The 26897-nt window shown below is 43.7% G+C and overlaps 2 protein-coding genes across 9 annotated transcripts in view; one reads left to right on the top strand and one right to left on the bottom strand.

Annotated features, from left to right (window-relative positions):
• Positions 1-7058, bottom strand: part of arid4b (AT-rich interaction domain 4B) — a 36879-nt gene extending 29821 nt beyond the window's left edge. For 5 of the 8 annotated variants that reach the window (XM_076742337.1, XM_076742340.1, XM_076742341.1 and 2 more), the window contains exons 1-2: positions 6848-7058; positions 4471-4519 (exon numbers count right to left, since the gene is read on the bottom strand). In XM_076742337.1, the coding sequence (XP_076598452.1) occupies positions 4471-4476 (6 nt within the window). In that variant the 5' untranslated portion in view covers positions 4477-4519; positions 6848-7058. Of the gene's footprint in view, positions 1-4470; positions 4520-5332; positions 5477-6847 lie in introns of those variants that run through there. The other 3 variants (XM_076742338.1, XM_076742342.1, XM_076742343.1) reach the window with 3 other exon arrangements.
• Positions 7059-7481: 423 nt separating this feature from the next.
• ggps1 (geranylgeranyl diphosphate synthase 1) lies at positions 7482-20673 on the top strand. Its single transcript, XM_076742264.1, has 4 exons — positions 7482-7787; positions 9962-10054; positions 12545-12615; positions 19023-20673. Exons 2-4 carry the CDS (start codon positions 9982-9984, stop codon positions 19824-19826), a joined length of 948 nt encoding a protein of 315 aa, XP_076598379.1. The 5' UTR covers positions 7482-7787; positions 9962-9981; the 3' UTR covers positions 19827-20673.
• Positions 20674-26897: the final 6224 nt, after the last annotated feature.

The following is a 26897-nucleotide window of genomic DNA, read 5'->3' as shown; positions in this document are numbered from 1 at the left end:
CATTTCACAGGGACATATTGTGCTTTTTATTGCACACATGTATTTGAAAGCCATTGCTAATAGTTACTAAATGCTTTCCACACACACACACGCACACACACACAAAAGGTGTTTTCCATTACGTTGGCTCATTAAACCTCTAGTCAGGTGTAAGTTAAGTAGAGCTAGGCTGGGAGTAATGTGATTTCACCTGACTCTGTGTACTATTAAGTATAATAATGAGGTAAGTTATCCGCCCTGACTGGTAAAAAAAAAAAAACATAAAGAAGGGTTAGGGAGGTGATAATCACTGATGTTCATGCATTAGTTTGTACTGACGCTGATCTGAGAAGAGGTCTAATTAAGCATCGACATGGTCTATGGGTGTGCAGTCACTTTGAGATTTTACTTATGTAAAGTCCGGGACTTTTACTAGTGGCAGCATTTTTCCACTGGGTATTGTAACTTTTACCACTGCCAATAACTGCTAATTAACTCAGAGATGATGCAGAAGCAGATAAGATTAACAGACTACACATAATTGAAATTAGAGGCACACCTTGTAACTACCTATGCTGTGTTATTAACTTTTTCTCACTATTTCCCTGAGCATGTGAGTGCCTCAGCTAATTGCCGAATTTCCTGTTAAGGCATCGGAAATCCGATTATATAACCATGTGTGATTTCCACTTCAGATCAGAGTTTCAGTTTGTGTCTTATTTTCACACCAACGATTCACCATCTTCTTAATGATTTCTTCATTTTAAGGAAAACCTGATTTTTGTAGGGTCACTACTGGTGTCATATAATGTGTCAATATTCTATGTTGGTATGTTTCAAGTCATACAACTGGGCAAGGTCATGTTAGGAACATAAAGTGCTTAATAATCAGCTGTCGTTCCAAGTGAGGGCGGTGGGAAACAGGATGACAGTTAGATGTATAAGTGAAAATCAAGTGAACTAGATTTCACAGCAACAAATCAATTATTTTCATTCTGAGAATTACATGTACTGATGTCTGTATAAACCTCCTCTTTTTCAACATACCATTCAGGCACTAAGCAGCGTTACTGGAATATTATAAACAATAGTTTTTGACCCATTATATTGTGCAGTAATGAATAGGCTTGTAGGCTGAACAAAGGAACATGCAAGAGGCATGCAGGAAAGAATTAAGCTTGCTCCCAGCCAAGCTCACACGTACAATAATCCTGCTGTGAATCACCTCTTTGTCCAAACCAGAGTCACCACAATTCCAGTGACTGGTGCTTCAGCAGGAGTTGCCTTGGCAATGCCATGGCAGCTTCAAACTAGAAACAAATATAACTATCTTAATATTTTTTTTTGACTAACTTATTCACAAAATTTAGAGCAGTCTGGCAAATCCACTTCGCCTGCAGCATAGCATACAATCCAAACCAAGAACAGACCTTTAGAAAGTCTAATAAAATTCTGCATTAAAATAAATCACAGATGCTTGAAACCTTAAAGCAATCCATTTCCTGACCATGTACCAAGCATGTGGACTCACAAGTATGGACAACTCCAAAATGCAAATGCCCTATTTTTGCATAAGCCTTCTGAATGAGTTGTAGGAGTCTCTCACTTGCCATGAGGCCTCAGTGGGGGCTTCAGTACTTGTGCTTGGTTCCCAAGCAGGGACACCCTCAACAACAGCAGCCTGCTGCACCTGGTCCGCTGAGGGTCTCTTCCCAAATGCTCCTTATATGTACCATATTACCACAGCACCACATGCTGTCAACTTGTCTAAATGCAGGAATAACTCAACATTTCTCTCCCACGGCACAGCAATTTTCTTACCAACAGCTTCGATCAAAATCTGTCGCAATGGTTACTCTTTTGACACAATAGAGCAACTTTGAACTGCCAGCTGCAGTTAAAGGAGTAATCCAGCAATTTAGTCTTGCATTTCCATGAAGCTGGGGGACTCACAAAAGACAGGTTTAAAACAGAGTGGTTAAAATTGAAGCAGCTTTTTGTCTGTAGCACAAGTCAAGCTCTATGAATACTGAATCCTACATTTCCCATAATGCAACTCAGCTGCATCTTTCATTAGACTGATCCTGCCTCCTACATGCCTCCATTGACATCCATTTCTACAGGCTGAGTAGTACTCCTCATGACAAGTGACGAGCAAACTAAACTTCATGTGTAAAATGGGTGCAGTGGGCCTTTAACATAACTATGCTACTGCACACTACTGTCACATACACACCAGTCAGTGTTGGTTGTTGTGGTGTGAGGTAATGCTTTAGACACTTGTTAGAGGCACCACTGTCTTAGCACACAGTTGCATGCATGAAGACTACACCATCAGGTTATTGATGGGGTGAATGGATGGCATGGACAGTATGAGACAGTGCTTACATCTGAAATGAAATATTAAGTATGGGCTTGGGACATTTTTAATACATCTTGTCCAGGCTACCGAGGTCATGGACAAAATGCAACAGTTCAGTACATCTACCAGAATACCGCTCAAGCAAGGACTTTCCTTATTCCAGCTTAAGCAGAGACATTTACGTGATATTTGCAAATTAAGTGAACTGAGAATTCAAGCAATTGTCTGAAGATAATAATTAAGAAGTCAAACAATTATCCAACACATTGGTCCACTTTTAGGACCCTAATGTTACAGCAGTGCTGAAGACAGGATGCGGCCTTGGAGCCAAAGTGGCATGAAATGCTAAGCGAACACAATGAAAAGTTGTCCTAGTTACAAAGCAATTTACAGTTTGGCATCGAGCAGATGCTCCTACTATAGAGAGCAGTAAAGTAAGTGAGCACTCCTCAAGCAGCAATAGAGCCTGATGACTCAGAGCACAATGAAAACAACAAATGCTACAACATTAAACCAGAAATGTCAATGTGAAAACATCACTCCTGTCAGCAGTTTGGAAAATAACCAAGTGTAAGCATAATAATCACCTAATAAGAGCCCACTGCTATCCAGCTGCTGAGAATAATAACCGCAAAATGATCATGAGCACTAACGGCAACAGTTAAATGAATGTTCACATATTAAGCTTTATTCAAGCAGACACTTGTAGGAAATTAAACAGCAGAGCTAGCCTAAGGAGCGAATTAAGAGCTATCTCCTGTTGTTTCCATATCATCTGTGCCTAGATGCTCCCTGTTCACCGGGATGCATTTCCAGTCATGACGATCAGAATTCTACCGTCTTCCTCTGATACAAACAATTCATTACATAACCATACAAATCATCATGCAGTTCAAGTCAGCAGTACAAGTATGAATGCATGCAGGGGAAATTGTTGTGAAGTAAAGGAAAACTAAAGCTTTGCACCAGAGAAATTTAAAAAAAATCCTCATTCCTCATTTGGTCAAGTTTTGACCAAATTTAATGAATAATGCAGGAAAATGTGGTGGCAGCTATTTTCACATCACCTGATGCTTTAGGTTGCATTTTAATTGGAGCCTTTGGTAGACTGTTAGTGTCTGTTAGTGGGTGGTGGTATACTTTGATTAACCGCAATAAGCATAACATCATTAGGGCCAAAGTGACACACTACTAATCACTACGAGAGCAGCTTTAATTTTATCCACCGCTAACTCTCCGATCGCAAAGTTTATCGAAGTGCTCCCACCTTCTACTTGCCTTATTCTTTCCCCATGATCCTGTTACACTATATATTATGTGTTGCAAATAAAGCAGAACTAAAAACGCAGACTGTTGCTTACCAAAGTTTCTGCACGACATACCAGTTAACTTAACAGTGAAACACCTCTGTGGGTTGTGACACTACGCATGGCTCACATGGCAACAAATGACAGGACACAAAATGACACCTGCCACAGATATGATCCATTGAAAATATAAGTTCCCATACAATGACAGTTGTGGCTTTTCACAACTGAATGGGGCTGGAGAAAACAATGGCAGAGCTTCTGAATGTGTTGGAAACTTCACAGCTCATTTATTCTGCTATTACTGTACTATTATGCACCAACAGCTTTAGCATGGATTTAGGTTAGACGCTGTCTATAAAGGCAGTTTTTAAAATCAAATTCACATATATCACCACATGTCCAGGCACTATCTCGGCATGTAATTCAATAACATGGCATAACAAAGCATAACGTCAAAATAACAGATCCCAATTTGTGTTTGCAAATTCAGCTGATGCCACTGGAAACTCAATATCATGCTTATCAAATAAATGTATTGCTTTGGCCTATGTCCAAGGCAATTGTGTTTGAACAAGACCAAAATTGACATTTAGCAAAAGTTCACCCCAGCCTTACTCATGAGAACAAAGGGATGATGCCATGCATAGGAAATATTGATATTACATTTAACATCTTCTGTTTGACTCGCCTGGTTAAGGCATGTTTATACAGGAGTTAAATGAAACTGAGCAAAGGCTGGTGGTGATGCAGAAGTAGCAGTGATCTAACTGAGTTTACCCCGCGGCATTAAAGGCATGCAAGAAAAATGAATGAACGTACCTTCATCTCTCTATGAGTCCTCTAGGTGACCAGTGTGACGAATCCGAGGCTGCAAAACAAAGGTTGGAGAAGCTGTTAGGCATTACAGACAGTGCCAACTTCAGTCTGCCACAACAAGACACGGTTATGTTATGATGACATCACTTGTTCTGCCACACTGCTGGGTGCCATGAAAAAAAGCTGGGCGGCTGACACACACTTTCACAACGCTTAGAAAAATACACGAAATCTGCTTTTAGGGATTTAGGGGGTTCAATCGGAATTGAGGCTGCAATTGATTTCAGAAAAGTTTAAATAATCCCAACGAACACAAGAGGCTAATGGTGTGTGTGTGTGTGTGTGTGTGTGTGTGTGTGTGTGTGTGTGTGTGTGTGTGTGTGTGTGTGTGTGCATGCGTGCGTGTGCGCGCGCGAGTGTTCGAGCCACATTCCCAAAAATATCTGTGTTGCAAAGTAAACCGTGGCAGGGCTGATCACTCTCATTCGCAGAGCCCTTAAAGCCGTTTATGTAATGCCCAGTGCGCTGTAGTCAGTCAGTCAGCAGTCAGACTTGGCTTGTGGCTACGAAGGGCGAGCAAACACAAAGTAACTAGTCGCCGATCAAAACCACGACCCCCTCCGTGGGGCTACACAAATGCACGGATAATGAAGAGGTTTGGGATGAAGCGATAGGTACAGTGAACGCCGCACGGTGCTCGGCTCTTTGAGTACGGCAGCGTGGTGCGCCTGCTGTCTGCACTGCACTGACTGTACCAACACTACAGCAGAGGATGACGCCATTTCTGTAGCTGACAGTCGGCTAAAAAGGAGAACACTTGAGCGCCCAAACACTGGAAATTGCGGGAACGGTGGTCGCAATTCACCTGCCCCCGTTCGAGCCTTTTCTCTCCCGGAGACGAATCTCTCGTCTTTTTACCGGAAAAACTGCCCCGACACCGTTCATTTTCGTTTTCGCTTCTCTCCCTTGTCTCGGTGCGCTGCTCTCTGCGGAGAGTACGCTCGACAGCAAAGAGAGAGCGATAATAACACTGATTATGTGCAGGCGACACGGCCACCGAACCAGACCTATACACAGATGTCATTAAAGCCGATCGCAATAACAGCGTTGAGTTGAACAAAGTGCGGATCGGCCGTGCAGCCCTGTTAGAAGTCACTTTGTTTCTTCACAAAATGTTCTCTTTATCGACTGGTCTGGCGTTTCGCTGACTGCTCACTGAGTAACGATGAGTGAGGCTGCTTCTGACAAAGAAACAAGTCGACGAAACGGTTCGCAACAAGGTCAAGCTCGAGGAAGACTTGTAGCGGCGACATTAATACCTCCAGCATTTTTATTGTTATAACAGAAGCCAAGGTCGCAGCCCTCATTTGTGGCGGTGAACGATCGCGGAGGATACAATGTCATCCGCCCCAGACAATTTGCTAGACCAGCCGCTGCAAGTGAGTGATTGACCACCGCCAACAATAATGCACACACACACAGACACACACATACACACAACACACACACAGTCCGAGCCTCGGCCGCCTTTTCTCCCGTCCTAAAGCCCGGTACTGTGATTAACTAAAGCCCGTCGAGCCCATCTAAACCTCCTCAGTGATGATTCCTGCCCAGTCAGTTTTGTCAGCGGTGATGTTGCCAGTTAAGGAAATGTGCAAAATACTGGTCACGCACACACAGCGTAGAGAATAACACAAGTCCTCCGTAGCAGAGGGAAAATAGTCCACCTCGCATCTGGGAAAATAGCCACAACTGATCAAACGGGTGAGCTCCTTGATACAAGGTAGCTGATCTGGTCCAACCGACACTGGACAAGTCAACCGAGAGAAGCTAACGATATGGGGGTCACAAAAGAAAAGCCTGACAATGCAATTTACCTGTTAAATGACACCGTTTAGTCGCTGGTCGACAAATCACATCGTGAAGCGATGTCAAGCACATACAGGGCGCCGTTGGCTTCGTGTAATCTCACTTTTGACGGCTATTAGGGAACACCATGACAAGCGCAGCTCGACGACAACCTCTCCGAGGATTCCTCCGCTCAACAACACAACACTCCGGTGCCTGTCCAGCAGGCTTCAAACTATTCCACCCCAGAGTAGCATAACCTTTCACTGTGCTCATCAGCTTAATTTGGCTGGCTACAGCATAACTTTGTTATCGAGCTGACCCAAGTTTTTTTTTTCTGTATTCTCGACCGTCAGCTTTTTGCTGTACAGTCACCTAATTCATTCATTCCTTAAAATCCCCCTAAACACACCACAGCATTAGTTAACAAGTTAGCTAACGTCAAGGTTGGCTTGGTAGCAGCAGGGAAGCAAGCTAACGTTAGTAAAATAATCAAAATAGCGATGGCTTGGCCGAACAAAAGCAGGCTTACCTATGCTGTCAAGTTGAGAAACACTTATGTTTTTCGACGAAAGTGAATTAGTAATCCATAGGAACATTTATGTGAAAAATCTGACGGGTTTTAACGTCGTCCGTTGGCCCCCAGTTGATGTTGGATGCGGATGGGTAAAAGTCGTTTTTGCAGAGCGCTGCTGTTTGCCTTGTTGAGTAGCTCCTCTAGCCTAGCTCTTTCTATGATCCTTCGCCCCGCCTCCTGAGAATGATTGACGGGTTTACTGACCCCGCCTCGCCTCTCCATTGGATGGCACAGTGTGGAGAAACACCTTAGCAGCACGTGATTGGCTGATGGAGGAGAAAAATATCCATGGCCAGGCGTAAGAAGTAATCCTACTGGGTGGTTCTCACAATACAGAGAGGAAAAACACTGAAAAACTACAACACCCAGTTCAGGAACATGTGTGTGTTCGATTTGTATTACAGACTTGCCCGACAGCACGGGGATGCGTTTGTCCGATTTACTTAAAGGACGGAAGCTTTACCGGCAAATGTAGCAATAGAATTGCAATACACAATATGAGAGGCACCCATGTTACATTCCCCACCTACTCTGCGCCTGCTCTGTAACGCAGTCGAAGCATATATAGGTAGCTCATCAACTCTAGCTTGTCTTGAAAACTGTATGTATAATGCGTAACGTTGATATCACTAGCGTAGCTTAGCTCGTGGTGAATTAGCCACTAACACACGGACCTAAAAATGATGTGAAAGTGTGGATGTGGCATTTATATCGTGTGCCTTAGTCGACCAGCGTCGAAGTGGAGGATTTTATTTTGAAAAAGAAAGAAAGAAAGAAATGGTGAACTGTGGCATACCGGCGCGTTTATGTTAGCCTGCTAATGCTAACTAACTAGCAGTCTGGCTAACAGGAAGACGGGACCGGCCAGTCAGCAGACTGACAGACAGCAGCCGAGGTGGGTGGAGTTAAAAACACTGGAGGGGACCTGAAGGAAGCTTTCACAATAGCGTTTGAGACGTGGTGTGTGTGTGTATGTATGTATGTATGTATGTCTGTCATATTGGTCCCTGCAGGTTTGAAGTAATTAATACCGTGTTTAGTATTTGAAGAGAAGGGGAAATTTAAGGGATGCACATTGTCAACGTGATGAGAAAACTTACTGCAAAAGTTTAACTTCTCTTTTCACAAACTTAATAAAAATTATTGGTTCTTTTAAAATTCTCTATATTGTTTTTTTGGTTGAATCTATATCACAAATTTTTAAAGTGTACGTCTGGAATCGATCTAATTGATTTAGTGGCTGTGTCTTAAAGTGAAATTGGCTTATCTAATGAGAAATTAACCTAGGTTGTGATTATTCCAGTAGTTAGGCTCTTGTTGCAGACCAGATGAGAGAAAAATGTGAATTCATAACGTATGTTTCTACATCAATCCAAAAATTGTTAACTGTCAATTGAAGTTGTGGATTTATACTGCTCTCCAATTACCACTTAAGTTTATTTCAGAGCTGTCTTCAATAATGCATTTATACTTATTCTCTCCAGCTACATTCGAGGCTGTGTCAGCTTTTCAAAATCAATGACGACTCTGTAAATAATATTATTTGACAAGAGATCAGCTCTGTCAGATATAATACTGCATCGTCTCTTGGTGGAAATGGAATGCAGCACTGTGTTATTTGATAGAAACGTCCATGGCAGTCTGATAATTTAATTATAATGAGTTGCTGTGAGGCTGTGCATCAGTGTCAGACGCAGAGCTGCAGTGAATTGATTCCTTTTTCAACAGAATTTAGTTTGCTTATATTATTTTCTCAAGATAAAAGTTTCAAACTTTTTTTTAGGTGGATTGGTTTATAGATCTTCATGATGTGACTGAATGAACTTAATCTATGAAACTGAACCTAAAGTGCCATCTCATGTAAGGCCTAAGTCATTTTTTGGTGAGCTAGCTGCCACGCAAGGCCGAGCTTTTCTATTTTTTACTGCTACATCACTCGTTACCAGTTTCAGTGATTCACCAGTAATGTGCTTGTTTTCACCTATCCAATCATGTGCTAAGTGTGTCATCATGCACATGGGGATTTTATGGCTCTGCATGTGTCTGGCGCAGAGTGCATGACCTCATGAAAATGTTTCATCTCATTTGTTGAAACCTCCCATTTTCCTGCTTGCTTTAAATGAATGAGAGCAAGCCTAATGTAAAGCTTGACAAGCGTGTGTCTCAATTATGTGCCTTTTTTAAAAGGAGAATACAATGAGCGAGTGAAAGTATCGCTCACAAATGACACCTGCACAATTCCCGTGCGTTATGCCGCTAAGTGTGTCGCAGCATTGTGCAGTGTCATATCTGATGTCAGTTACACCAAGATGGCTCTCGAGTCGGACATAGTTTTTGTCATGTCAACAAGCTCCTTTCTGCAGTCTCTTCAGCCGCGGCTCTACTCAGCACTGGCTCCCCGATCTGTCAGTAAATAGCCAGCGTCTAGTTTGGTGCTGAGAAATAAGAGATTCAGGTATCAAGAACACACCACAAGCATTCACTCATTATAGTTTTACACATCTTCACCAGCTTGTGGACTTGCACCAAGCCTTCTAGCTTTGAGGGCTCAGTGATCACTGTCATTTCTCTAAACCAGCTCCCATTTAAACAACAGGCTCGAGGGATGACAGACCTCTGTGGTTTGGAACTGCTGCGACACCGGTTCAGAAAGCCACCTGTAGTTATCTAATCTCTAAAGTAATCATCTCTTAGTTTAGAGAGTGAATGTCTGAATTGTTTTTTGGAAAGTAACTGTTTACTGTCATGAGACTACGGATAAACAACACCGCTTGAAAACATTAAGTGAAGTGCAAATTGTATTTCTTGTGTGTTGTGTCTGTATTGATCTTCGTTGTCAGTTCACATCCGAGTCTTGAGAGATTAGCACTTGGAAAATTGTTGTTTTCTGCTTTAACAGAGAAATCTTTTCGTTTAAAAATATCAACATGGCGTTCGCTTCTGTCTTCATTTCTCTAAACAAATTGCCTCCCACGTCCCGAACGCCCTCGAGGCTGCTCATTTTTATTCAAAAATGTTGCGTTTTGGTTTTGCTTACTTTTTTTTTGCCTTCCCTGTCCTCCCATATAGATTTGTGTAAACTTGAAGCAATGGACAGTGACTCGCAAGCCGCCTCTGAGCGAATTCTCCTAGAGCCATACAAGTACCTGTTGCAGCTGCCAGGTGAGTCTTTTTCCATGTCACTGACTGCAGAGAGGTGGGAGAGGTGGGCAGAGACAGACATGGAGAAATTAGAGCTACACCGAGCCCTGACCCACTCACATCTTGTTAGCCACACTGGCTCACAGCATCAGCAAGATGCCTTAAATGAGGAATGTGATGAAAGGCTCCAGTGTGCACACAGTAGACATAATCACAGAAAACGTACACCATCAAGCACAACATGTACGGTGATGTGTTGTAAGTTCTTGGTCGATGCTAACACCCAGCTTTGTGTTATTACAAGGTGTTGCATGCAAGTCGCATGTAAGTGCATGCATGTTACTGCAGACTTTGTTTGACATGGTGTGCCTGGAACACAGTTGCGACATCTGACTAATATGGTGCCTAAATTTCAAATGTGCGTTTTGGCAGCAGCATATGGTCTCACCACGTTAAAGATGTTGTTTTGTCCAGGCCTAAATGATGGGCTTTTCATGTAAATATTTCACTACAAAAACAGTAGACGGTCGGTATGTGAGACTGTCTTTATACAACGATGACTCCAAACGGGAATAAAACAGAACAGTTTGAGAAATTACAATTTTAATACCCAGAAGTCAGCAAGCTGTGCGTACTTCTGCAAATGTTTCACATCCCAGTTTTTTGGAGTCTATTTTCTCTTGATAGAGAGCTCATGTGCAGCTGTTGAGGAGGCAGACATTATTTGTTTGTTCAGTTTTGATTGGTCACTTTTTGTCAGTGGAGAAGTGACTGACCTAACACCAGAATTTTATTTGGGTAAATAGGACAAGTCCCAGAGGTCTCGGTTAGTTGGGATGCTTTCCTTTGTTGCGGTGCCGCTGTGTCATTCAGGCTCATAAAGTAAGATTATTTTAAAGTCTTGCCACAGACATTTTCCTTAAAGGAGAGTTTTTTGTCATAGTTTTGGCAATTGTACTCATCCATGTCACTGTTTAGATTGTGGATGTGAGCGCTCAGCGGGAAATGGCCTTAGAACAAAACCCAGTCAGGTCAAAGAGATACTCCCCTTAAACTTGTGTCTGTGAACAACAGAAAACTTCCTGTGCTTAATTTAGAGCAGCTGGACGACTTTTCTTTTTTGACTTCCTGACAGTTGACAGTTCCTGTAGTCAGGTCACATCCCACCTCCGCTGTTGCCTAAACAGAGCTGTGTGCCTCGGCAAGCTCAACTCTGAATTAGCTCTCCAGTAGAAAAAGAAAGAACGGAGTTGATGTTCGTGGTGTTGATAACTGCATGCGATAGGATGGACTGAGATATTTCAAATTGTGTGCCATGCTGGTGTTTTCTGGTCTCATTGATGTAAGCTGTGTTTACAGCAGCGAGGACGTGATCAGTGTCATGTTTACGTGGTTATACTGGCTGAAGTTATCACAATAAGATACAAGTTTGAAAAGTGTTTGTCAGTGGGGGCGGTGCCACCCCCCCAGTGGGAGCTCAGAGAACATTGAGGGGCCCTGAAAGTAATATTTTTGAAAGGGCGACGTTGAGGTGGGGTCGTATCATCTCTAAAATTTCATCAACATGCCGTTTACTGTGTCAATGCAGGAAAATGGATGCTATCTTCCTTTGCACTCCCCGTGGAGGAAATTTAACAAGCTTTCTTCCTCTTAAAGCCGAGGATACACAGTGAACACTGTTATCGCCGCACACATTTTCAGAGAGGGATATTCCACCGTTGGACTTCATGTGACATCAACTTAGCTTCTAGCATTCAGACACACAATATAACACCACTCTAAAGCCAGACACCTGCCACCTGACAAGCTGAGTCACGGCTACACCGTCAACCGGCTTAATTCCAGCAGAGACGGGGGAGGTTACGTAGCAGATATTTTTCTCTGCAGCTTCTTAAACAGTTAAAAGGGCTCAAAGAAAGTCGTATCTAAAGCCCCCAAAAAAGCTCACTACAAAAAACACTCCAACTTCACCTCCAGAGAGATCCAGACCACTGTCCAAGCACACTGTGTCAGAGGGAACAAAGGACGTGACCGAGTACATCAGCTCCAAGTCAGCTTAGTCTACAGACTTTTTAATGATGTAACAGAAAAATTATACAAAATTATGATTCAGGGAGGACAGTTAGCCTGTGTTTTGTTTGATCAGGGTCAGTAAGGGAGTTGTATAAATGATTTGGGGGCGCTGGCTCGAAAAAGGTTGAGAACCATTGTTCTAAAACAATGTAACTTTCATTTAAAGTTCAGTTTCTCCGGGAATGTGTAGCTACCACCCACCAGCTGTGTCACCATAGACCTCAACAACGTGTTCATTCTCAAATATCAGCGACAAAAGGATTCAAAGAAAAAAATACTAGTGTCAGCAAAGCCTGAGCAGTAACGCCCCATTTCTGAGTGTAGAGTGAGCTGATGATTTGCAGGATGCAATTTAGGGATATCTTTGTCTTTTCCTTTGTATACTAAAGTACGCACGTTTTTGACCATTAAAACAATTGTTTTCTTCTCTCTTCTCAGGAAAGCAAGTGAGGACAAAACTATCCCAAGCGTTTAACCACTGGCTTAATGTTCCAGAGGACAAACTGCAGGTGAGAAATCAGCCATTTCAAGCCTCTTAACATTCAGGGTTGTCTGATGTTTATTGTTGCAGATGGGCCCACGAAGGTGAAACGATGCCGCGCTCGTTCCGAATAGGCAATTTATTTTGTAATGCAGCCAGAGTGTTCTGTCAGCTGGGTTGTTCCAAACTGAATGTAAATGTAAAGCTAGGATGTAGAGCGCAGAGCATCCATGATTGATTACAGGAGGTTCTTAATGCAGCCGAGGATCAAGTGGAAAGAACTGAAAAAGCTGGAGCGATGCTTTCAGAAACAAACCTCTTCTATATTTGTTTCATATGTTGGTTGAAAATTGCAGCTTTTCCTTAGTGCGGATTTCATGAATTGTTGATGTTGGGTGCATTTTTTCCTTATGAAGGTGGTGGAGCTTCAGTCTTGAGTAACCGAGATGTTAAAGCTGCATTAAACCATTTTAAACTACAGGGGGCAGAGAAACTAGCATGTTATCAACCAGTTAAACCACTTCAGCATCCAGCAGACATGGTCCAACGTTATCATCCGATCTGAACCGTGTTTCTATCGGGATCTTAAACTTGCTTTATGTTTGACTGTCTTCATCAGCTAGTTGTTTTCTGTGGTTTGGTTTGGTTATTCAAAGTGGGTTTATCAGAGCCCCCCCCCCGAAAATGGCTACCTGTGGCTGTTGCAAACAAGTTGAAGTGAGACTGAGCCACACAGTAAAGTGGTGGGGCCTAAAAACAGAGCAAGAGGCAAAAAGAAGGCCAAAAAGCTGCAGAGTTGGATGATAGAGTGGTTCGTTGTGGGTTTGTCAAACAGTTTAAGAGATGATTGTGAGGTTTACTGCTTTAAGGCTCAGCCCAGTAGCCCATTACCAGACCTCTGAATTGCCACCCACTTCACACATTTTGGAGCAATTGAGGAAGGTCTGGTGTTGCTCTGGTGAACGGCTTTTCAGCCAGCTGGAAGAACAACCGCGCTCATCGGTGAATTTGTGGGTTAAGATTACGGTCGATGTGACTAACGGTACCAAGCTGTGTCAGATCAGGGCGTCTTATGCTCTGTTCATATTTCTTCATTGTCTTATCACAATCCACAGCCGAGCCCCTTTTATAAAGAATAATGGAAGAACATTTTGCATACAAATGTAGCCTGAAATGAATGAAATATGTGCACCTAAATCACAAAGTATCATTCAAACTGTGGCACTGATGAAGTCCTTCCCACTGTCGATTTGTTCATAACACTCACACTATTTGCTCTCTATTGTTCTTCTTGAAAAGGCGCTTTCTGTTGCGTCGACTGTTTCATGTCTGCTCGTGACTCAGGGCTTTCGAGTTGCTCAGTGGTGGTGCATTTAAAATAACTTCATTTAATAATATTACAAAGAGCACTTCTCAAAATTATGTTTGAAAGAACACAAAACAAAATGAAAGTAAAACAATGTCGGCTAAGTAGCTATTGTTGGCTACGATACAAACAAAAGTGCGACACAGCAGAAACATAATACAGTCATCAAAGGCTTTCACATGAAGTTTCCATGCAGAAGGGAAGGGAAACCTGCCCACTAAAACTGTATTTCTACCATTTCCATAATGGTTAGCAGCATTTTGACATGAAACAGATTCTAGGTTTTCCACTTTCTCTCACTTCTGCTTTTAAATCTTGGAGAGTTGCAGGTTGCTTCCAAGTCCGGTCATGATGGTTTTTGCTCAGACTGTAGTTTGTGTTTGGCTGCTAGTGTCCATATCCATATGTGTCAGTTTTGGGTTGGGAATGTGCCTGACGACAGGTGCAAATGATGCACAGTGTGCACTGCATTCACGTCACTGCATCTTCATTCATATCAGCCTCACATTCAGGCCACATCTTTGTGGCTTTGTATGCATGGTGGTCATGTGACATCCAACCCTCTTACTACTACTCATACTACTCATACTAATACTACTACTACTACTACTACTACTACTATTACTCAGACAATTGGCTGAACAAGACCAAACAGTCAGATTTCTGTCTGTCATACTCTTAATATTCCTCTACATCATCTGAAAAGAACAACAATCTATTCAAACAGAGTTTCTAACAAGGATGAGTCCTCTGCGAGTTGAGGTGGTCTTTAAATTGTATTCACAAAGCACTTTAACTGATTGCAGGTGAGCTGTTGTCAAGCAAAGTGCTGCAAAATGAAATCCCAGACTGTAAAGCATTGTGTTTTTTCCCTTGTCACATTGGATTTGTCTGAAAAGTTGGATGGAAAACGGAAGTTCTAATGACCGCAATGGAGATGATATCAGCTGCAGTAGTTGTTTCTAATCCAGGGGTCTCCCTGAATGTGGCTGGGCCGGATAAACTTACTGTATGCTAATGTCGCGTGATAAAATGCAACGCTTTATTTTGAAAGTGAGGTGAAAGAATGGCATAAAATCAGTGCTGGTTTATGCTTTTGAAATGAAAACGGGTAGATCATGGCAGCTAACTGGTTTACTGTACAGTCTGTTCCTGTCGGGGCAGTGAATGAGAGTGAGAAGGAAATATCTGGCAGCATTTGAGGACTGTTTGTGTAGTTAAAGACATACTGCACCCACATTAATCTCCAGTGAGAGGCTACTGCTTCTTCAGCTTCTTGTGTCCCTGATCACCTCTGTGAGCAAAGGATTAGCATGATTCAAGTAGCAGGCAAACGTACGCCTCCACTCATCCATTACAGTGCTGTAACATCTTGTTGAATGCTGCCTGATTAGATTGCAACAGACATATTGAAGCACATACACAGATAGCGGGCTGATAGGCATTACTGCTTTTCCTCCGATTAATTTCAGACTTGCCATTTAGGATTTATTGGTTTTATTGAGCAGGACCCTCCCCACTGTCCGCTTAGGGAGATCAGGCCATCGACCTTATTATACTGAGAGCATTAGCATTGTTACGGCTGAATACTGGTTCTGTGTCCAGCGATGAAGATATGGAGACTAATCTGCGTTCTTCTGAATCTACATGCCTCTGCAGAATGCGAAGTGTTGAGCCTGTCAGGTCTCATTAGGTTTGCTGTTCAACAGGTCTCCCTTTGTCCTGAATGTTTTATAAACCCTCCCCCAAATCGGGGAATCCTGCTTCTGCAGCGAAGCTCAGAGGTGGCACTGTTGTCTCCTGCGGTCATTTCCAGTGCACGATAAAAGCCTCAATGAGAAAAATAGGTGCGCGCGAAAGAGTAATAAAGTTGTCAGTCTCTTCTCAGGAATATTATAGATCAGTGCTGTCATGTCAGCCCTCCTCCTGCTACTACATCTCACACACTGCATCGGTAGAGATGTATTTAATTCCAGCTTTCGCACTGCTGCTGTTACAGCAGGTTGTATGTCTTCGAATCAAACGATTGACTCAGCGTTCAAAGTGGCATTTTTGAATGTTTCCGCGTCACGCGCTGCTGTTTCTTGACTGGAGCGCTGACATTTTCAAAGCGGCAGCGTATATGCACCTGGAGGCTGCGATGACACGGTAGCCTGAGAGTTTTGAGTTTGACTGATCGGTTTTTGAGATTAAACTATAGATGTCAGATTGGAGCCAGATCTCTTGTTCTCCTGATGATTCCACTTCAGACACAGTTTCCTTGTTATGGTACATTGGGCAGTTATCTCCCCATGTGACTCCCCCCCCACACACACACTCGTTCTGTGTGTGTAGTAGCTCTGTAAACTCCTGCTGAACCCAACATACAGACTCCTCTCGTCATCATTAGCACACTGCTGCCAAGAAGTCGCCACCATGGAAACAACCGTGCCTTCAGATAGATGGAGGCAGCGACAGTGGCACACTGTCTCATTCATTCGGCAATGAATTTTTTATCAGGCCCCCATATGTGCTCCTCTACAGTGTAGTACAGCACAGCTTGTGGAGGTTTGGGAAATTCCCTCTGTACACACATCAGTTGCCTTGTGGCCTTCAGCTGTCTTCCTGCTCTTTGACACTTTAAGGGATATTGTTAATAATAATACCACTACTACTACTACTAATAATAATAATAATAATAATTATAATAATAGTGTTTTACAGTGATATTTTCATACTGTTGTAACCCTAAGCAGCTACTCATGAATGCTGGATGACATTATAATAATAAAAATTATCTCTTTTTAAGCAGGTCAATTTTCGAGATACAACCTGTAATGTGTCAGAGGGTTATCGTTACATGGAGCAGATAAGCTGTGACAACAGCAGATTATATTGCAGTAGAGCCTGGATCAGGCCAGACGGTACATCTGTAATACATTTGCACTGTAGCGTTTTCCCCAGGAAATAGTTTGGCTGCTGTAGTTAACCAGACAGATCCTGACACATCTCATCTCAAGATCAATACAGTTACTGGATGACAGACTGAACGGTTGCCACACTCATTGAATATATGACCTTTGCTGAAATGGCTCCTCTGCTCTTTTCCTTAAATGTTAATGTTTTATTTCCTAAAAGTATCAATTCTTTATGATGGGGGTAAAGGTGTTGCTTGTCTGTAAAACAATGCAAGGAAACCCTGTAGTATGATGGAGTTGACCAGTTATGGGCTCCATTACACACACTGGGGAAAACTGCCTTTGGCTTCACCACACAGCATCAAAAACAATGTAAGACTATTGATGAGGGCACACAGAAGGGACAGGGCATCAGCAAACATCATGAATTAAAAGATTAAGAGTGGTTTCTTGATCAGATTAGCAAAAATGGCAGGACGTCTGCCATATTTTGTTATATTTGCACACTAAAACCACTGTTTTGACTGAATGAGAGAGCATGTTTGAATGACACAATCCAGTAGGCGTGCTGTGTAATCATGTGGGATGAACATGTTAAAACCTTGGCCAGACTTCAACAGTGCTGCAGTCTGACTCAGGTGTACTTGTAGTGGTTAGCACCTACTATAGTCCCTCTAAGTGAGATAGGTTTATGCATGCACCTAACTGACTTGTCTGCTTCGGAGTTATTTCTCCTCAGCATATTGGACTCGGTGCACTCGTTTGTTCTGAAGGAGGCTCTGCATTCTTAATGGACCGCTGATTGTAGCTTTGGCAAACAGTGAGTTTCTGAGTCAGTAACCTCCGGTGATAATCAATGAAGTCCTGCGGAGTAGCGAAGGCTTTCGGCACTTAAACAGCAGCATCACACAGCGACAGCCTGACTAGTTCAAAGAGTAGTTGGAGAGCCTCGACACTCAAAGACCAAAACTTGAAAATTGTTGGTGCTTGTGTTCGGGTTTGATAGCTGCTGCTGTTTTCTCAGGCTGTTTTGATGTGAATTTTGTGCCTGTTTCCCTTTATCCTGACAGGGAGTTGTAATTCAGAGAGACTGCAGCGTTTTTGCAACAAACCTCTGAATCCTGTAGTATGTTTGTGTATGTGTGCGTTCATTGTAGCTTTACCCGCAGCCCCCCTCTCGTGTAAGTGGCTCACGGAGGTTGCAGGGCGAGCGAGAGTTGAGACCCTGCAGAAGGAAAGGTTGTGTTTGGCGGATAAACTGCTCGACTGGCCCAGCCTTGGCCATCTGCCTGACCCACTGAGCCTCTCTTTGTGCTCCCCCAGCCCCATGCAAACAGCTTTCATTACCGGGCCACACCACTTGTCTTTTAAATCAGCGGAGCACTCCAGCAGGCTGCAGGGCCAGCTCAAGACAGCAGACACCTGATGGCAGCTCTGGCTGTTTTGTGTCACACATGGTCTTGAGACAAAGCCATTTTTTGTTATCAGGTTGAGGCCCTTCCTGCCTCATATTGGTGAAAAAGTCTAAACAAGGACGTGTCCGTCGTCTCACCACAGCAGTGCATGTGTGTTAATGTTTACCCTGTTGGAGCTTGTTGTCATTTATGGCTTAAGTTAAGTACTGAGCCCTGGTGAAAGTGTGCTAAGCCCTGTAGTGTCACATGTAATTACTCAACCATGTGAATACATCTCCTCTAAGCTCATCATGCTGCTGTGGCTCTCCTGGTCACAACACCTGCATTTTAATAAAATGGACAGTGGTCAGTCTCTGAATCTGAATGTGAAACAGCAGCAGTCTGAACTCACTCCCTCTGAATGACTACCTGGTTTGTTTCAGCAACATCTGTTTGGTTTGCTGATGAAGACTGTAGCCGGTGGAGCAGTGAAGGCAAGAGTGTAGACATGGCACCCTCTGCTGTATACAAGATGTAATGCATAATTTAAACAGAGCTGTCTGTGTTAGTAGTCAACAGTAGGGAAAAGCAAGTTTTCTCAGCGTATACATCATCACGACAGCTCCTGAAAGTTCGTACAGAAAAACTCAGAAACACTCAATACGATGAAATGGAAAATATGATTGAGTGTTTTTTCCAGGTTCAATAATTCTCCAACTATTAATTCATTTCTGCATAATCGTATAATTTAATGATGGGGTTCGTTTGTCTTGTTCAGGTGATCATCGAGGTGACTGAGATGCTGCACAACGCCAGCTTGCTCATAGACGACATCGAGGACAGCTCCAAGCTGCGGCGGGGCTTCCCCGTGGCCCACAGCATCTACGGCATTCCCTCCGTCATCAACTCAGCCAACTACGTCTACTTCTTGGGGTTGGAGAAGGTGCTGACTCTGGAGCATCCGGAGGCTGTCCGGGTGTTTACCCGGCAGCTGCTGGAGTTGCACCGCGGTCAGGGCCTGGACATCCACTGGAGGGACACCTACACCTGCCCCACTGAGCAGGAGTACCGCAACATGGTGCTGCAGAAAACCGGAGGTCTCTTTGGCCTGGCTGTCGGTCTGATGCAGCTCTTCTCAGATTGGAAGCAGGACCTGAAACCCCTCCTGGACACACTGGGCCTCTTCTTCCAGATCCGCGACGACTACGCCAACTTGAGCTCTCGCGAGTACAGCGAGAACAAGAGCTTCTGCGAGGACCTGACCGAGGGCAAGTTCTCGTTCCCCACCATTCATGCCATTTGGTCGCGTCCAGAGAGCACCCAGGTGCAGAACATCCTGAGGCAGCGCACAGAGAACATGGACATCAAACGGTACTGTGTGGACTACTTGGAGAAGGTGGGCTCGTTCGCCTACACCCGTCAGACTCTGCGGGACCTGGAGGTGGAGGCCTACCGCCTCATCAGGGAGTTCGGGGGAAACCCTCAGCTGGAGAGCCTCGTCAAACACCTCAGCCAAATGCATCACGAGGCCGAAGCCACAGCGGAGTCCAGCACTGAGCCACACTCAAGCCACAACCACTGACCTCATCCACCTTTGACTGCTACGAGACTCACGCACACTCCACACACCTTTGCTAATACACCGACGCAGACATATTCTGCCCAACACACATACCTGTATGTTACATTCACAAGGAATCACTTAACTTGAGCATTTGAATTCTGGCCGGCAGCCCCAAACGTCGCCTCTCTTCCGTGTGCTGGACGGCATCCTTCAAGTGTTGCTTAACAAAGTACGCATCAGCCAGTTTTGTACCCAGGTGTAGCTGCGCTGTCAGTGGAGGAAATGAGCTGAAATAGAAACGAACTTCTTCTGCTTTTAGGTTTGCTTTTCTGAGGGGGAAAAATAAGAAGCTGGCAGCGGATCGTCACAGCCTTCCTTTTCCTTCCTTTCGACGTGTACTGCAGTGCATATATACATGTATTTTTTATATTTTGCCACCAAATGAAAGTTGTTTATCTAGGGTTGCGTGAATGCTGGGTGTTTTTTTTTTTTTTTTTTTTCTGAAATCCTTGTTTAAAATAAGACGTGGAGGTCTCGATTGTGTGTCGTGTGAATTGGGGATCCTTAATCATTAAGCCGCCAGAGTGCCAATCCTGTAGAAAAGACCTCTGCAACTGTCTACTTGTTACGTAACACGCCGGCATTATATGCAAAGTAGCGCTCTTGCTGTTTATGCTCGGCTGTATATGAATACTCTGTTGATGCTTTGGCTTATCGGCAGACTGTTTCCATCTGGTTCAGATTCAACACAGCTCTTCACATCTCCAATATTTTTTTAGGGCGATTAAGTTTGAAATTTGTGAGTAGACACTGCTGCAGTTGATAACTTATCTGTTGAATAAAAAAAAAAACCTTTTAAAGATAATCTGTGGCCTTGTCCTGACTTGAACAGAACATGTTAAATGTAAAGGGGGAGGAGGGGGAGCCTTGTCCTCAGATGCATGTAAGCAGCACCATCTACTGAGCACACAGCTGTAATTGAAATCAAACGTGTTTGTGTCTGTAGTTCTGGGCTTCTTCCTACACTGGACCTGATGTCTTATCCAGGAACATATACCCTGCACACACCAGCGTTACAGAACTCTGAGCCATCATTATCCATAATATATGCGATAATAAGCTCTCTGTCCACAGCAGCCAGTACTTCTGCAACTGCGTGCTGATTCAAGTTATTGCAGAATTTGCTTGTACTGTGCTTTGTTTGGAGGAACCTTGACAGAGCGCTCACACAGCCCGGTTGCTATGGACATGCGAGCTGGGTCTGAAACACAAGGCACCAGTCATCTAAATCCTGTATTATTTGTTGCTTCTGTTAATACTGTTGTGAGTTTTTCTTCAGCCGCTGAAAGGAAGCGCAGCCCTTTGGACAGAGGCTATCTGTCCCAGACAGCTCTGTTGACTCACCCGAGCTCTCGCTCTTGACAGCTGCAATTCAGTTAATTGTGTGTCTTTCAGATTGAATTGTGGCTTCACTGAAAAAACATCTATTCATCAAAATGTCAAATTCTTGAAAACCTGTAGGGAGCGGTTCCTCTGCTAATTTTCCCTCCAAGCAGCCACAAGTGCAGGAAAATGTGATGCAAATGCATTTGTGATTTGATAAACAGCAGAGACGTATGAAGTGGCTTTCACAGAGCTGACATAAGTCCATCACAGTAATCAAAGCCTCTCACAGTTCTCATTTCTTCTCTGTCTCGCGCTCTAGGTTTACTGGATTGATTTTCTCCACCCACAGCGTCTGAGCTCTGAGAGCAAAACAGAATAGGTTTTGTGTGAAGAGCGACATGGCTCACTCACTGTCTCCCTCATCCTCTGCAAGCTTTGGATTATTTATCACTGGGCTGCACTTTACACATTTGTGATGCTTGGTAGCTCTCCAATAGATATTTCATAAATATTCTTATGGCAACAACAAAATGTTGAGAAGCGCTGAGTTTGTACGGCTTCACCGATTTCAGTGTTGGCTTAATTATATATTCTTTAAAAAAATGACTCGCTTGGGAGAAGTTTTCAGAGATTGCGCTTCCCTTTAAGTGCACCTTGCTTGACAGATGTACACACATTTTGCTTTTTGGAGATGCCAGAACAACTGCGGTCCTTCGCTGTAGGGCTGCCGAGCTGCTCCATTGGAGCAACTGGCAGCACATTTTATTCCTCTACAAGAGCCTGAGATGAAAACCACCAGCACACTGTTGAATGCTTTCAATGTGACTTAAACTGGCTTACATATTGAAGCATGTCGCGTGATGGTACCCATGAAGGATGCTTTGAAGGAGCGACTCATTCGTTTGTTCCCTGCTGCATTCAGGGATAAAGTGAGAGATATTCTGTACCTGTTATTTTCCCATGAAGGGACCAAAACAAGCACTTTGCAACTTCACCACCTTGTTTTGTTGCTCTCAGCCCAAACCCATTCATTCTCCCTGAAGACATTTGATTTTGAAACGGGCCACTTTAATTCTTAAGAAAGGCTGAGACAGTTTTGAATATTGAGAGCAGAGTGCTCTACAGCACGTCACCTCATCCAACAGTGTGGCACATTGATGGTTTTTTAATGGTTTTTGGTCAACGTGGAGCTTAAAAATAAGCTTGAGGCTCGTTTCATGGGATTTGTTGACTAGAAGAAAAGTCTGGAGTATCGACAGACTCATCTTTTAATGTCACCTGATATATGGGATTATTAAAAAGATAGTCTTCATGCCGGCGTGGTTATCATATTCACGTCACTGTTCCCAGAACAACGCATGCTCCAATGCAGAATTCTGCAAGCTCGCTCTTGTTTGTAAAAACCTCACAGCGCCCCAACGTCCCACTGGGGATAAAGAGGGATAACAAAGCGCTCACTTGTCTCCACCTGCAGTCATTGTAGTCCTACACCAAACTGTCATTGAGTGTAAAGTGACTGTATGCTGATTAAAGGGGCACTCCAGGGATTTTACACATTAAGGTCAGTTTATTCATTGTGTGGAGAAAGTACGACTGAAAACTGCTGGATAGTGTTTGTGTCTCGGAGGGGAACTTTTTAAAGAATGGGGGATTAGAGATTACAAATTTACAACAAAATCCGTGTTACAAACTGTGTCTAAAAGTGGCCATTTACCCAGTAGAAGGCTATTTGGCCAGGGCCATATCTGACCCGTTCGAGGGAGTAAAAGTCCAGATATCTTGGCATCTGCTACATCAATTTTAACTATTCTTGCAGCCTCGTGCAAGTGCAACACTAAATAGACGGAGTGCCCTTTTAGTGCTGAACTGGACTCACTTAGCTGACATCATGACATTTCTTCCTCACATGGAGTTGCATCAGGTTACATCAAATGATTGAGCAGTTTCCAAGAATCTCATCATCAGACCGATGAGCTAATTCATGATCCTCTTAAGACAGAACGTCTGTCAGTAATGGTTCAGTAATGACTGAATGACTAATTATCCCTCACAAACACTATCATAGTAAATCTGCAGTGTCACTGCAGCAGGGCTCAAGAGGGCTTATGAAACTCTGTGATTCACTCAGTATTTCCATCACTTTGTCAAAGATGCGTGTAATTATGTGTACTGTCTAATAGCCAACCTTCTACTGAATGTATCATCTAACTGATCCACAATGTCACACATTTCTCAGCAGTGTTCGGCAAATGTTTGCAAAAAGTGACAGCCACAACCTCACCGGGCTGAGACACTGTAGCTGCTATGGAAATGAGAGAGAGCTGTGGGTGCAGTGTCAAATTGGGAATGAAAATGTTGCCCCATTAGGGCATAGTTGTGTATCTAATAATATCTCCTCATTCCCGTGAATCAGAATCAGTCAGAAATACTGGTTTTAGATGCCGGGTGTCATGAATAAATGATTTCCTCCTCGTTTTGGTGCGCACAGAGGAGGGGGGGTGTCGGAGAAGAGGAGGCTGATTGACAGCAATGTGTGATGCTCTGCGAGGAGAGTCTAAGAATCTGGAGTTGTGTGAATGAGTATGCAGATGCACGCCACTCAGCAGACTGTAAGCAGCTCTCTCAGATCTCGGACAGCTGTGCCTGATCTGAATCGTGGCGTCTTCACTTTGACACCACAGGTAAGTTTTCATTTTACCTTTACTGTATGTTTACACGGTGCGGTAAAGTGAGACATGTAGGTACTGCACATGCTCTCACTAGTGGCATTTTGCTTAAATAGTAGTCATGTTATTCCACATGGTCAAGAAAAGTGAATCCCTATCAGGGGTTCTTGTACCCCACAGAGCACTTTTGGATTTTGGATTTAGGTCAGGGGAACGTGAAGGCCACTCAATGCCTACACACTCTGGCCACATGAGGCCGGGCATTGTCCTGCACCAGGAGGAGCCCAGGGCCCACTGCACCAGTTTCAGTGCTGACAATTGCTCTGAGGATTTCATCCTAGTACCTAATAGCAATAAGAGTACCATTGGCTATGACATGGAGGTCTGTGCGACCCTCCAAGGATACACCTCCCCAGACCATCACTGACCCACCACCAAACCGGTCATGCTTGATGATGTTACAGGCAGCATAACATTCACCACAGCGTCTCCAGACTCTTTGACGCCCTCATGCCACCCTCATAGAGTCTGTTTCTTACAGTTTGGTCAGAAACATGCACACCAGTGGCTCGCTGAAGGTCATTTTGTGGGGCTCTGGCAGTGCTCTTCCTATTCCTCCTCACACAAAGGAGCAGATCCTGCTGCACCCCTCTACGGCCCTGGGCAGCCCTCCTGGTATCTCCTCCATGCTCTTGAGACTGTGCTGGGAGACACAGCAAACCTTCCGATCGCATGTATGGATGTGCCATCCTGGAGGAACTGCACTACCTGTGTAACCTGGCTGGGCTGCAGGTACCGCCTCATGCTATCAGTCATGACAAGGACACTGACAGAACTGAAAACTAGAGAAGAATCAGTCAGAAGGATATGGAGAGAGCAACTGTCTGTGACCACCACATGCAGAGCCATCCCTTTTGTGGAGGTTGGATTGCTTTTGCCTCTCCGCTGCACCTGTTGTCACTTTCATTTGCACCAAAGCAGGTGTGATTGAGTCACAATCACTTGTGCTTCCTAAGTGGACAGATTGATATCCCTGAGGTTTAACTGACTTGGTTTTCTACCGTGATGATCAAGTTTTCCCTTCAATTTGTTGAGCAGTGTAGAAAAAAGTTGACAAAGTTGAAATTGTTATCTAAAAGTAATGAATATACAGTTGAAGAGCTAAAGGTAATGGATTAACAGCTGAGCAGTTGGCTGAAAGTGGAGGATAAACAGTTGAAATTGGCAAACTACAACACTGAAGTGGAAGTCAGTGTTGGACGTCAGCTGGACGTCAAGAAAATAAGACTCAAATTCATAATGTCAAAACATTTTTGTATTCAATCTGCAGCGCGAGAAGATGAGTTTTGGGAAGAGGTGAGACTCCAGATGAAAAGGATTTATAAATACAATTAACTCGAGTGGCCAAGTTCTCTATTTTCTCAGAGCAGCGCTTGTCAAGGGCTAAATGGATGATTGCACTTTCATGGCAAAATATTAATAGAGTGAAAATAAGTCAGTGGTTCAGGGAATTGTACTCTTGTCATCGCTTAGAAAAGATTACACATGCGCTTAAGGGCAGAGAGGATTCAAACACGTGTGGGGTTTATTTAGATCAAACATATGGATGAATCAAACGTTCTGGGTCGCCGAGATGAGCTGAGATCTTTTCATTATCGTGTTTTGTTGTCAGAATATTTTGTTCTACTTTATTCTTTCACGATCCAGCTTTGGGAGCGACGATCATGTTCACAAATATTGATCTCTCGGAGAACAAAGGAATTCTAGAGCAGCGTTTCCCTTTGACACATTATTTCACACCATCTGCTCTTGCTTAGGCCAGTACATACGCCTTTTCCTCTGAACACGAGGCAGTTTTCAGCAGAGGACTACCCTCCACGTTATATAAACTCTGTAGATAGTGGCGGGAAATGAAGTGAGATAAAGTGGTGAATTTCAAACCTAAGTAGACTCATACGACCCGGCCGCAATTTTTTGATAAACACGGTACAATTTGTCTCAAGTTATTATGATAGCGGCTGATGTGGCTGATTTGATTGCCTGCTTGAATGAGTATATGTGAGAGAACAGGGCTCGTGCTACATGCACAGGGAATAAAGCAGGCAGAAGATGTGGAGCATATCTGAAAATACAAAGCGCTAATAATTTAAACATCAGTGACTGACACAATCCCCACGACTCTCATCAAAATTTAGACAAATTCAGGAACTCCATCCTCTAAAGAAGCACCGGAGCAGAAATGAGAAGTGAGCTTTTTGAGTTTTTTTTCCCACACTTCTCTCTGGGTTCACAATGAAGGGCTTCGTGCCAACCCAGCGAGAGAGGCTGATGAGGGGAAAAATGCCATCCTTATCTACGTAGAAGAGTGGAACAGATGCGGATGTGACTTTGTTATCATGCAACACTGAAAGAGAGGAGGCAAAAGGATAAGATGGTGATGGAGGAGAGGGGAGCGGGGGTTCAGAGGAAGGGGTGTGCTCCAGCGTCAGGGTCCATAGGACAGGCCTAAATAAAACAAACAGCTTGTATTATCCTCCATTGGTGAAATATTCAGCATCATCTTTCATTATTTACAAAAATATACAGCGAGGGAATCTAATTCTAGTGACATCAATCACACGGCGACGCTTGAATAAACAAAACTCACTGCAGCAACTAACAGCGTGCGCTCAGAGAAGGTTTGAAGGTCTAAAAAGGTTTGGTGTACGAGCTGATGGCAGGATGCCTTCAGTCCTGTTGATTAACATGAAGCCACTGATAAAACTGGGACTACAGGTTTCCCTGTTCGTCATTCCATCGGTGTCCGGCTGTTTCAGAAAAACAATCACCGACGGAGATCAAAGTGATTTTACATTCCTTTTAAGTTGAAGAAAGACGGATCTGTGTAACAAGTCTGTTTGCTGGCGGAGTGTCTCTGGTGCCGACTGAGCAGCGCTCACGGCGATCGCTTCAAACTGAACATGGATCCCACACAGAATCAGCACCTGTGAGTCTACCGTGTCCACCGTCCCCCAAAATAAACGACAAGAAAGTCATT

Source organism: Chaetodon auriga, chromosome 11 (assembly GCF_051107435.1).
Source record: "Chaetodon auriga isolate fChaAug3 chromosome 11, fChaAug3.hap1, whole genome shotgun sequence".
Classification (NCBI taxonomy): domain Eukaryota; kingdom Metazoa; phylum Chordata; class Actinopteri; order Chaetodontiformes; family Chaetodontidae; genus Chaetodon; species Chaetodon auriga.
This window is presented reverse-complemented; position numbering and strand designations above follow the sequence as displayed.

Bases quoted from the DNA above. Each gene is read 5' to 3' on its own strand.
- ggps1 (XM_076742264.1), top strand. From the start codon at position 9,982: ATGGACAGTGACTCGCAAGCCGCCTCTGAGCGAATTCTCCTAGAGCCA. The intron at 10,055-12,544 runs GTGAGTCTTTTT...CTCTCTTCTCAG, and splicing joins GTACCTGTTGCAGCTGCCAG to GAAAGCAAGTGAGGACAAAA. The intron at 12,616-19,022 runs GTGAGAAATCAG...TGTCTTGTTCAG, and splicing joins TTCCAGAGGACAAACTGCAG to GTGATCATCGAGGTGACTGA.